Here is a 12,620-nt window from a genome sequence, read left to right as displayed (position 1 = left end):
CCTTAGATCAGATCTATATTCAATTACCAAGCATAGTCACCACTTCTTTGAACAACTGTATTAAAAATGACGGGTTTTGAGAACTCAGTTGCAAATTTGTCTTTTTTTTTTCCAAATTCAACATTTTGAAAACCATCAGTCTGGGATCCATAAAGATTTGAGAAAACCAAATAACAGTAATCTGTCCTTTCCCAGATCTTATATTCCTGTTTGAATGCTAGCTGTGCCCATCTGATCAACAAAGAGGTGGATAACACAATATGTCTCTTTTGGAAAGTCTAACTGCTCATTATGATGTTGTTAAGGAAAGTAGTATCAATACAATCAATAGCCACAGCACACAAAAACAGATACCCTGTATGCCACAATCTGGCTGATTGCGAATGGGCTAACAACCCAGCTGTTGGAAACACATTTCACCCGCCATCCATTATTTGCACATTAAGATAGAATAGGTGTTGAAAGAACAATCAATGTTTGTATCTGTCATGGAGATAAGTCTTTTGTCATTCCTCTGAACTCAGGGTCAAATCCACACCTTTAAAAATTATGTTATCATAGTAAGTGGCAACATAATAGATGGACAGTAAGAAATTGTCAGCTGGAAGGGAAGACTTAAAGAGAGAAAGCTTGCACTAGTTTTTCTTGTTTTTCATGAAGTCACGACCATAGCATACGTTATTCAATTAACAAGATCACCCTCCCACAGTCACTTGAAAATTCCTCTTATCATCTTTGTTCCTTTCTTCTGTATGAATTGAGGTGGATTTTTCCCTCCACAGTTTCAGTGAACCCTGGCCGCAGCTTCTAAGAGGCTCATTATCTCTTCTATCACATCAGCTTCTGCTTTCGAGGCTTATTGTTTAGTTTTTAGTATAAACTGACAGGCTAAAATCCCTTCAAAACACCCAAGGTGCCTTTGTCACTGAGTAAACAGCAAAGCATCATGTGTGCTGTAAGACCCATTTAATCAAAAATATATACTACAGGAACACTGGGACACTGAAGAACTTTGAAAGTACAATTACCCTAATTTCTTCCTTAGATGAAGGAACACTTGATGTGTTATTTAAATGGGCCGTCATTTTGAATCTCCATTATGGATTTGACTCACTTATGTAAAATATGCTTTAGAAATGTGCAGGGTTCTCTCAGGCTTCGTGTCTGGCAGCACTCAGAAGTAATGCAATCACATCAGTTCATACAGGTTACAGAATTGTAACCTTCCTAACAAGTTTCTGGCTGTCTGGAGAGAGTAAATCAACCTTATTCTTGTGGTCTTTGCTTTGGTCAAGATATTACTGGAGCAACTCACCAAGATACAAACACAAATATGTGATTATTGCAAAGCAGTCCTCAGGGAGATTTCCACTCAAACCCCAGTGACATTCAATAGGATTTTGGGGACTAACTCCCTGAAAGCCAGTCAAAAATTCTCCATCGAAATAAGGGTGCCTGGGTGTGCATACATGTATGCATGTGCACATAAATACATCTGTGCTCCTGTCTCCTTGTGCACATACATACCACACGTACGCACCAGTGATGCAGTGCCACAGTGCTTTGACAGAAGCCATTCACATGATGTTTAAGCAAAACCTCTTCTTTCAATTGCTACTCTCAGCTAGTTCTGTCAAACTAATAATACAGGTCTGTGCAACAAAATGGTACAATATCAGTATTAGCATATAAAATAAAGGTAAGTATAGGTTTCCCATGTCTTTATTTCTTTTCCATTTTCTCTCTATAGGAGAAATTTGCCAAACCCAAACACTTTCATTTCTTCCTGTGTAGCGGTTTTGTTTCTGATGAGGACAAAAAAAGTACCTCTGTTTAAGATAAAAGGAGATGTTGCCCCTTTGATTTGTTTTTTTTTGATTCCTAACAATATACAGTAAATATAACTACAGTGGACTATTTAATAGTCCTGTAAGCATTACATTGTCTACAGCTGAATAGAGTCTAGCTGCCTCAACTAAACAAAATCACTTGCTGTAAGAGCAGTTTTCAGGACAGTGATAAATCACAGTGTAATACAATCATGCATTAAGCTCCAACCAAATGTGAGACTGGCACAAATATTAAAGTACAACTGGGCAGAAGTCAAGTATGTACAAGTCATTGACAAACACTGGTGTTAAGTGCTCTAGACAAGACATTTAAAAGAAATTTACATAAAAACATAGATTAAATTTATCAAAGTTTGATAAATTTTAAGACAGTAAAAAAGTACAGAAAACATGAAAAAATAAAAAATCCAGCCAGTTCATACAGTAAAGTTTTACTACATTTATATTACAGAATGAAGACAGAAAAAAGATACAAGGAATTAAGAGCAAAAAAAATTCTGCTGGCTGTGGCCAGTGGAATTTCATTGCCAATGAGAGATGTGCACACACAGATGCACGCACATGCACAGAAAATAAAGACATAAACCAAAAAAATCATTTACTGTAACAAATGACAGACAGAGAGGTGAGAACATTTGGCAAGTTGCAGCACATGGAGTCATTCCCGATTGGCTAACGATGGTACCTGGCTCGGCTGGAGGTCACTGGGCTGCCTGAGCGGCGCCACAGACGGAGGAGGCACTCCTGACGTGGACGCAGACCGGCCTAACCGGCAACTTGCTTTAGACTCTGCAAAGGAAGAGAGCAGAAACACCAGTGAACGGGAGGAGGGCACTGCTGCAGTAAGCTGAAACACTGGGGACCCAGAATTTCCTTGGAATGGAGACTCCCGCCTCGGTAACGAGTTAAAGTCTTGGACATTTGGCTGAATTATGAGCAGAAGCTGAGATCAGAAGCGGGATTCAGACAGGACTTGTGCCATGTCCTGGCCTCTTTGCTCTGGCATCTCTGAAGTATAGAGCATAAAACAGCAGACAGGCAGAATACAAAAGAAGCATTCTTGTTCCCCCCTCCCCTGCTCCCCAGCACCTTTTCTGCTCCTTATGTAATACAGTGGTGATTAAGGGAGTTACACAGGCTTCTGGTTTCATCTCTCCATCCCAGAGCTGAGGGACATGGCAGCCCAAAGGCTGACTGTGCTGAAGGAAAGCATGAAATTCCAGAAAATGAAGGAGGCAGTATATAAAAGTGGTGAGGATACTGTCACACTTGGGGATTTGGAATGACACCAAAAATACTCGGGAATCTCATGTCAGTGGCAATGAATTGAGAGACATAAAGTAGGAAGAAAAGAGACAAATCAAAACATAAGCAGTAGCAAAGTCAGTTGCCCAGAATCAAGGTGATAACAGAAGCAAAGTTTGCCTTGAGAGAAAGCTCCATTTTAGAGAAGAACTGCACAGAAATGACACAGTTATTTGATTTTCCTTCTGCTGTTTTATATGGAGTCATTTCTGAGAAGGCTCCCCATTGGTTTCCAGCACAGGTTACTATTGTACACACTGACATGAGGTGACCATGCAGCTCAGGAGGCCTGGACAAAGGGTTTTTATATCTAAGCCGTGCTGACACCCATGTGCTACCCCAGCGTTCAGCTGGTCTGGAGGAAACTGTCTTTTCTTGAAACTGTCTTTTTCTGCCTGTTCCTGCCCAAGAAATTTTTTTGTCCTTACATTTCCTTTATATGGCTGAGGGAACACCTCTCAGCCTATGACTCAGCTCAGATCAATGTGTTCATTCTCCTCATGTTTCATAAACCTTCTTCCCAACCCTACACCTGCTTTTTCTATTTAGTGGGCAAACTGAGAACATCTGCACGCACCAGGCAGATTCAATACAATGGCAGAGTCTCACTTTTAGCATTGACAGTGCTGCTTTACCATGAATAACAAGTAATTATAATATCATATTTCATTACAATTTAAAGAATTTTAAAATTCTTTTTAAATAAGGTTTGAGAATTCCTCCTATTCAATTCTGTGTTTTCAAGAAGAAAGGAAGGACCCTTGCCTCGTGCAGTCGTGATTTAGCAAGTTTGCCTCTGAAGCACATGTCTTTTGCCTGTGTCTGTCTGAAATTTATTTTCTCATGCCTCATTTACATAGCTGCTTTGTCTGTGTTTGTTTTACACTGATTTCTCTATTTCTTATGTGGATCTCTAGTATCACCACTAGCCACTGGTTGGGCCACAGATTGAAAGGAAGATGTCCATCACCAGCATGTCCTTAAAGTTGCTTGGCACACCTTGGATACTTGAGGACAGCTGGCACATTATTCCACATACCAGCAACATGCTGCAATGGATTCTTCCACTCTCACTGATGCTTTCTCATTGTCACCTTAAATGCTTATTTTCCTCAGATATTTCAGAATTCAATAGGGCATGGAGAAGAGCTATCCACTTATGCTGGAGCACTTAGACCAATGAAAACATCTGTATGGGTGAATATTCATCAACTAAATATTAATAGGTTAGTTAACATCCAGCTGGCTGAGCAGCAAAAATATTTATGCTGTTCGCCAAATGCATTATTCAATCCACTCTCCTAGTCAGCCTGTAAACACACCATAAGTCAACACAGCCATAGGCACACAGAAAGGAGCAGACTGGCCTCCTCCATAATTTTGCTTTTGTACATAGTCCACTGGTTTGTGTTTTTTGGACTTGGGCAGTTATTCTGAAGGTTGATTAGATTTGTTTTTGTTCTGATTTCACACTGTCTGTGTGCCAGATTTCTGACTGTTCCTTTCAGTAATATAGATATAATAATGGATCTCATTATTATATCTCATCTCTCATCCCCTGGAATTTTGCTGGGGTTTCAGAAAGGACAAGAATTGGGTTTTTTCAGTTTTTTTTCTCTACTGCTAAGTAGAGATTCTGTTTCTGCTGTGACAAGCAGAATGAGACACTCAGCACATAAAAAACTCCAAGACACTGTCTGATTATGCTTCTGAATTCTTTTCTTTGCTTTAGGAAAGCTGAAAGAAGTGTCATAATTTCCAATTTGGATCTATGTGCAACAACAAGAGATTACCATTTCCTTGCCAAAGAGACTCCTTTCATCTGGCATCAAAGAAATAAAACCTATCACACACGGATGAAGTATTAGTTCCTTTATCTCCCTGTAATATATGGTACAGTATTGAGGAAACTATTGTGATTTCTATGGTGATCCTCACCAAAAGGTGCTTCAGACATGGCTTCATCCAGCTTTTGTGTCTCAGTGGCAATATTTTTAGACCAAATAAATACTGTATTCTACTGTAATGAGTGGTCTGAGTAACAGCTTCACACTACACACAGCTGTGGGGGAAAAATAGTCCATAAATGGTCTGTTGTTTAAGTGCTGACCATCTCACTGCTTTGTATTCTGCAGCGTGTTATTTTTCAGCTGTGGTCAGCTTATTCACTGTACTGGGGCTGTCTGGGTTTTTTATTTAATGCCAAGAATCTGAAAGGAAGAACTACTGCTAGCAGATATCAGGGATGGTTTCTAGTGTTTATAAATTCATGTATATCTCTTGAGGATGATATTGAGACAGCTCAGTATTAACATCCAAAATGAGTAGTCTTGGACTTCTTGAGAAGTCCCCTTAGTGACAGTAATTCATGGTGTGGAGCTGAATTCTATCAGGCATCTGGATAAGCACATAGAGAAGGTTCTGTAGACCAGGGGATGCAGGACATGTGAGCAGCCATTAGAAATGCCCCTTGCAATCAATGGGCAGCATGAGGTTTGAATTCAGCAGATTCTTGGGGGCAGCCAGAAAGCTGTGAAATGTTATGCACAAAAATTTTCATAAGATTCAATTGTTGTATTTAGAATTTTAGTGGTATTATTTTGCACAGCTTCAAATGTTGCATCTCTTACACTGTAACATGGTATGAAAAATGCACTGCTGGTCTCTGGGAGCCAGGTGCAGTGTAGTGCTAGGAGGGGATGGTGGGCCACTGGGCCTCAGTCCCCTCTTATGGCACCCACAGTGGCCACAACACTCGGACAGTGGAGTGCGACCACAGGCCCCTCACACCAAGCAAACCCACATGCAAAATCATCTGCAATGGGCCGAGCATCACTGCACTCTCAGGTTTAAACTCAGTCCTGACAGCACCAGGAGCATTACACATGGATGCCGGCAAGCATATAGATCCAAAGGGCAGCATTAAGGATGAGAATTTTAGGAGAGACTGTGCAACACAGAAATACAGGCTTTCCAAACACAAATAGGATTGCCTTGAAGTTGGGTATTTAATTATGTGTCTAAGAACTCATATAAATAGCTTATTTTCCAAAACTGCAAGGGCTGCCATCATGACTAAAGATGTGGAGGCTTGGCTGATTGCATTTGGGACACAGGATGTTGTAGGATTTTCCTCAATAAAGCACAGTGCTGAAATGCCACAAGATTTTACGGAAATATTTTCAATCAGTTTCATACCAATGTTCTATGGCTTTCTATATTCTCCAGAAGTACAACAATTCTTCATGATTTTTATTTTTGGATCTTAATGGGAAGAGTTCTTTATTCATCCAAGGAAGCCTTCATTCTGCCTATCCTAATCTTAATTCAAAAAAATACTCTGGCTGTCACTTACATTGGAGAAGCTTCTTATCCTGTCACAGTCTCTTCTTTGCACATAAAAAGAGAAATATTGCTTATTTTCTACAGCTGCCAAGAAATGCGTTTTGAATTAAACAAGGCAATGTGACAGGCTGAGAGCAATCACATAAAAAAAAAGAAAAAAATAGAAGAAAAAGAAGAAAAAGAAAGCATGCATGCTGGAAAAATACATCACACCAAGTATGTTCATACTGGCCTAAAAAGAGATGAGTAAGCTGAAATATAACTTGAAATTATGAAGCATTAAGATGGGATAAACTACATAGTATTCCGTTACCTAAAAAAAAAGTATTTAGTACTTTACTATTGGCAGAAGCCAATTAGTACTAAAATATCACAGCAGCACATCAAACTGAACAGTTTTCACAAAGGGAGCACTGAACCTGCGGAACTCAGCATTACCAGATATCACAGGTCAGAAGTTTAGCAAATCTCAAAATCAAGTCAGGTAGTGAGTAAAACCACATCTGAAAGGAACCCTCTGTTTAGGCTTAGGGATACTTTGCCCAAAGGGAAAAGCTGTTAGTGGAATATACTTTGTGTCCTGAAATATGAGTGTTTATTTTCTTTGTAAAGCTTTTGTCATAGGATTTGGCTGTGTTTGTTTGGTGTTTCCTGGCATCTTTGAAATACAAGTAAATGTTATGTATCTTTGTTCAGGTTTTTTGTGTGTGTTTTTCTTACACCCAGGCAATATTTTTACTCCAGTCAAAACCTGTGTGATCCCACATCCAGGAGGTCACACACCAGGACTATGAGCATTGGCAGGATGCCCTCAATGTGCAGATGCCAGTACTGCTCATTTTATTTTAGGTGACAGGTACTGCTTAGGAAGAGCTTGTGTGCAGAAAACATGAATGACCAGTGCGGGCAAGGTCTGGGCCTCTTTGGGCAGTAACATAAAACCCCAGCATTAAGTTGCCTTCATTTGGAGAATCCTTGCGGATTTAGGAGTACAGTGATATTGCCTGTGAGGAGAAAATGCAGGTTGGTAGGAGTACTGAGTTGTCTTTGTGTGAAGCAGACCTGGCTGGCATGAACTCGTATTTTGCTGCTATTCCCTTCTTAACCAATGGATACACCTTGCACTCTGGGCTTCCTAGGCTTTGCCCTATTCCCAAAGAGATGAACTTAAAATATTCATTACTTTTGGAAATCAACAATGATGGTCCGTAATTCCAGTGAAAGGTGAGCATTTACTCCCTTCCTGATTATATACAACATTTTCAGATGGAATACTTATGGCTGGCTGAGTGACAAGCTGGTGGTGATTTAAAACCAGGACACAATAGAGCATCTGAGATTTTTAAAGGCAGGGCAGTGCCTGTCTCCAGCAGCAGGTGGCAATGCAAAATGCTTCTTCGTTGCAGTTAGGAGAAAATCAGCAACATTCCAGAAAATACTCTTCAAGTCTCCTGGAGTGAAGTTATACAGATTCTCTGTTACAGATTGTGTTTGGCTGTTCATTACAATTGCACTGACTTTCCTAAGTCACCATGCCCCCAAATCACACTGCTTTCCATAAGAAATTATAGGATGCCAAGAAACAGAAAGTGCCCTTTACAGATTCTGTCACAGAGCAATCAGGCATTAGAGACAGTGATAGCTGTGTGCAGCTGACAGCCCAGTCTCTTGGAACAAAATGGACAGAAAGTTCAAGATTCTGTTTGGAGATGGCTCGTTCTCCCTCTTACTAGCAATTTCAGAGTTGGGGAGAACCCACCAAAAATCAGTATTCTCATTCAGGTTTTTGCTCAGGCCACCCCAGTTCCCAGCTCATCTGTGCTGGAGCACAGCTGCCTGATGAGCACATGTGGGAAGTCCATTCACACCTTTTCTCTTTTACAGCATAGCAATTCAACCCCTTTTAAAAAAATTTATTCCAATGTTGCCCTAATAAATGCCTGTACCAGTGTGAAATAGGAGGCAGGTACCGAACTGTGGTGTTTCAAGGACATGTCTGCACAAAAAAAAGTAGCCTTTTTTTCTGTTATCTACGATGTTGCAGAGAGCAACAGCAGCGACAGCCGTACTGGAGACCGCCTTGATTTTATTTGGTCCTGTGGTAAATCTAAGTTCTGATTACTAGCACAGAATTACTTTATCTCCTTGACTCCAGAAACCATTTGTATTCATACGAAAGTATTAAATCTCTCTTCTTGCATTCTGTTACAGTTCTAATTTAATTTCAGAGAACGAGCTGTTACAGTTCATGTACAAGTTCATTGAGGGGAACTGTGTACAGCATTCTCAATGCAGTGCCCCACCGAGTAAAGGTAAAACATGTTGCTCAGGCAACAGCAAGAGACAGGGGAAAAAATATTCAGGGCAGATGAGAGGCAATATGCATCAAATGAAATATCGTAAATCTGCAGGGAAAGATAAATCATAATCAGCTCTCAGATTTTAATCATAGAAAGGAGTCAAAATTCAGCCAAGAAAATAAAATTTTTCTTTGACAGTCCTAGCAATGTAAGACAAAGTCACAGTTAACTAAATCAAGGCATGATTCAACAACTATTACAGTTTGCTGATGCCAAATGGAGATTGAGGCCAACATGTTTTGTCTGCTTTTGGAGATCAACCAACTCTTTGAAATAAAACTGCTGCAGAAACATTTGACAGCAGTTTTATATTTTGCTTAAGAGCTTACTCTTTAATTTTAACTTCTTTACTACTCTGCTCCATAGTATCATCTTGCAGAATTGAAGACATACACACTTTTGGTCTAATTATCGGATGTCCCAATACTTTGATGTGGTAGCTTTAAACCCATCCTTTTACCTGCATTAGCACAGATGATGCTCTAATACACTGGGAACAGAATTTTTACCAAAAGCTATGAGTTAATCTGGAAAATTCCCACCTTCCAGGAAGCTTTGTGAGAACAGAGAAGTAAGCAAATGGCAGTAACACACAAAAAACCTGTGCTAGAGTCATAAGATTTGCAGAAAATTCACCGCACCAAGAAGGACTGTTTGGGGGGTCTGTAGCAAGAAAAGCTGGACTACATGATTGCTGCAAATGACATGTCACGTCAGCAGACTCTTCAACTTATACACTGAGTTTCAGGGGTCATTTTCAGCAATTCAGGGACAATGTGAGTCCCATTATCACACAGCGATGTTCTGGGTGAGCCGTGAGCATCTCTGCTTGCTCAGCAGTTTAAACAGTCATTGCTGCCACTCACTGCCCAGAAGATCTCTCATGCAGGAATGATTTCTTGTCTGAGTTGCTCGTTCGTGCTCTTACTGAACGTTGCCCATGAGGCTTCAGTACTAGATATGGCAACTGTCCTTAAAGGGGGTATTTTTCATAGTCCAAATAATAAGCAGTGAAGTTACTCTTTTATGAGAGCTGTCAAATCTCAAAAGTACCCATACAGTATTCATGCAAGGGCCATAGGTATCTCTTTATAGATGTCTATTCATTTATTAGTTCTGTTTGTCTTAGTCAATTTATAAACAAGACTGCATTATAATGTCGTGGTTTATGGCAATTTATTATTTAATATGGAAACATTTTTGATTAGTGAAATGAACAGGTGTGAATCTGAGACTTCTGAAATCCATAGTCACTTTTCTAGAAATTTCTGTACAAGCAAAAAGCAAAGGCTGCCTGTGTCCTGTCACTGTGCCCCCCAGTAAGGCAGCCTTGCTCTTGCACAGTGTATTCCTGTTACTTTATGTGATATCTGAATTTATGAACTACTTTCTGAGGGGCCATCCTGGGGGTCTCTTTGCCACAGTGTCCCTTTTCAATGTCAGGTGGAATTCTTTACTTCTTTTAAGGCAGATGACCAGCATGTTTACATACTCCTACTCTGTGCCACTTTCCCCAGCTGTTCCAGCACAGAGCACAAGCAGACAGCACAAGGCCTATCAGTGCAGCAGTCAATGGACAGGGACAATTCTAGAAGGTACTTGGAAATCTAATGTCTTCCAAGAATCTGGATGCTTACCCACATCTGTGTATCTTTAGAGATTCTTCATCTCACAGGAGATTCATTAGATCTTCCCTGCTCTGCTACTTGACATACCTGAGCTGTTGCCTCCAGCCAGCATGGTTGGGCTGACAGAGGATCTCCCCAGCCTGCTGGACACCACAGGGGGGCCTGGCGTTCCATCCCATTCCTGAGCTTTCCCTGGCTCCCTAGAGGAAGCTGTTCCATGATGTCCTCTCTCTTTGTTTTCCAGCTTTGGTAGTGGTTCAGTGCTGTGACTTCTGATCTTCAGCTCATCTAGTGGTTCTACAAAATACACAAGTGCACATTTTGTTATAGAGTGACTGCTAATCATCCACATCATGCAATAATCTTTTGAAAAATACTCCATACATATCAATGACAAATCCTTTAAGAGCAATTTATAGCATGGTTTTACCATCTAGGCCAAAACCCTGTAGTTTACATAGGTTTCAATACACTTTTTTAATTATTAAAACCATACACCATGCAGCAGATGGATAAAATGTAACTTTACTGTTACAATTTTTATATTCCAGGAAAATAATTTTGAAAATAGTTTCCTACCAAATTGTAGTTTATTAAGAATTTATAGAAATACTTGAAATCTTTTCAGCTGTCATTTCATTGGGAACACGCTCTTCTTCAGGCACTTTCTAAGGAAGCTCTCTCCTAAGGCAATATTGTGCAAGCAACATATCTGTAGTTCTCATAAGCTCTAATAAAAGCACACAATCCACAAAACAAAAGAGCACAAATCCATTTTGGGTGTGCCCAGCACCATAACGCAGGGAATAAAATTGCACTTGGCTGGAAAATCCTTGGAGTCAGAAAATTACTTTCTGCTTGCAACACCACAAGTCAATGAAAAGAGGAGCAATTCAAAACACAGTTGAATGATTTTTTTCTAGTGAAGCAGAGATGTCTGCTTTCGTCATGGCTGGTGATTTTCTGTTCTTTTCTCAAGACCCTAATTTCTTTTCTTGCAGGTTGAGCAATGCATGGAGAAAGAATTCATTCCTTCTCTCTTCCATCTGTAGCTGTGAAAAATTCACATGGAAAACTAGATACAGAAGAAATTTGCTCTTTAGTTGTAAGAGCTAATTACAGTGCTGATCAGTTATTCAAACTGCTGCTTACCTCCTTTTGAAAAAAATTCAGTTCTTAGTTTGGAATTTTATGTCTCAAATCCAAAGAGATGCTTACATGATACTCTCAGTTCTAGTCACACAGGTTTAATAATCAACCCCCTGATGCACCTTAATTTCTGTATGTATCTACAGTCTTGGAATCCACATTGATAGAGATAAAAATCTTCCCTTGAGCTCTATCTCAAAAACTTTTAGTGGCTTCAAGGGACTTTCGAAGGTTCGAGAGAGCCAAGCACAGAGAAAACACCAGGAGCCATTCAGAGGCTGGAGGTGCCAGAAGCTCCCTGAGGGACCCATGCTGGATGCTGGGGGCCTGGCTAAGCAGGACTGACAGTCTGAGTGGCCACATCCTCTCATGGCCAGGAACTGGGACTGTTCAACAGGGATCACCACTCAGATGATACAAATCCCTTTGATGTGCTTGTGGCTCAATACCCCACAGAGCGTCACCAGCGGAACAGCAAACGGTGGAAGGTGCACTGTCAGACATCTGTGGTAGGTAGAGACCCCACCTATGCACAACAGTGACAAAATCTCACGTTGTTTTGGGTTCTTTGACATTCCCGTCTGCAGATGAACTTAATGAGTAACACAGTCAGCCTGGGGTTTCCTCAATGAAACATCATACACGAAATATGTAAAAATATCTAACTGGATATGCAGTGCAAGATGTAATCATTAGTTTATTTTGTGAATTACTATTGGTTAATAGCAAAATTTAATGTTAAGGATATCTTACCACAGCCTTCAAGTAGTAACACTCCATAAGAAAATGATCAAACAACCCCGGGCTGGAAGTCATAAATAGGATTCAGTGACATTTTATGTGACAAAGACCTTCAAAACTCAAACCTCTTCCATGAACTTCTAGGTCACTTACCTACTTTAGTGTATGCAAAAAAACACTGCAATGAAAATCTGAAGTGTTTGTTTTTCCTAGCTGGTAACCCCAGCAGGGTACAAGGTTGA

At 40.2% G+C, this 12,620-nt stretch overlaps 1 protein-coding gene across 6 annotated transcripts in view; it reads right to left on the bottom strand.

The window, feature by feature from the left end:
* Positions 1-1,681: 1,681 nt before the first annotated feature.
* NYAP2 (neuronal tyrosine-phosphorylated phosphoinositide-3-kinase adaptor 2) overlaps positions 1,682-12,620 on the bottom strand; it is a 136,429-nt gene continuing 125,490 nt past the window's right edge. For 5 of the 6 annotated variants that reach the window (XM_069024560.1, XM_069024563.1, XM_069024564.1 and 2 more), the window contains 2 exons: positions 10,576-10,785; positions 1,682-2,639 (listed from right to left, as the gene is read on the bottom strand). In XM_069024560.1, the coding sequence (XP_068880661.1) occupies positions 2,509-2,639; positions 10,576-10,785 (341 nt within the window). In that variant the 3' untranslated portion in view covers positions 1,682-2,508. Of the gene's footprint in view, positions 2,640-8,757; positions 8,906-10,575; positions 10,786-12,620 lie in introns of those variants that run through there. The other variant, XM_069024566.1, reaches the window with a different exon arrangement.

Source organism: Aphelocoma coerulescens, chromosome 9, assembly GCF_041296385.1.
Source record: "Aphelocoma coerulescens isolate FSJ_1873_10779 chromosome 9, UR_Acoe_1.0, whole genome shotgun sequence".
NCBI lineage: Eukaryota > Metazoa > Chordata > Aves > Passeriformes > Corvidae > Aphelocoma > Aphelocoma coerulescens.
Note: the sequence above shows the minus strand (reverse complement) of the source record. Positions and strands in the feature narration are given on the sequence as shown.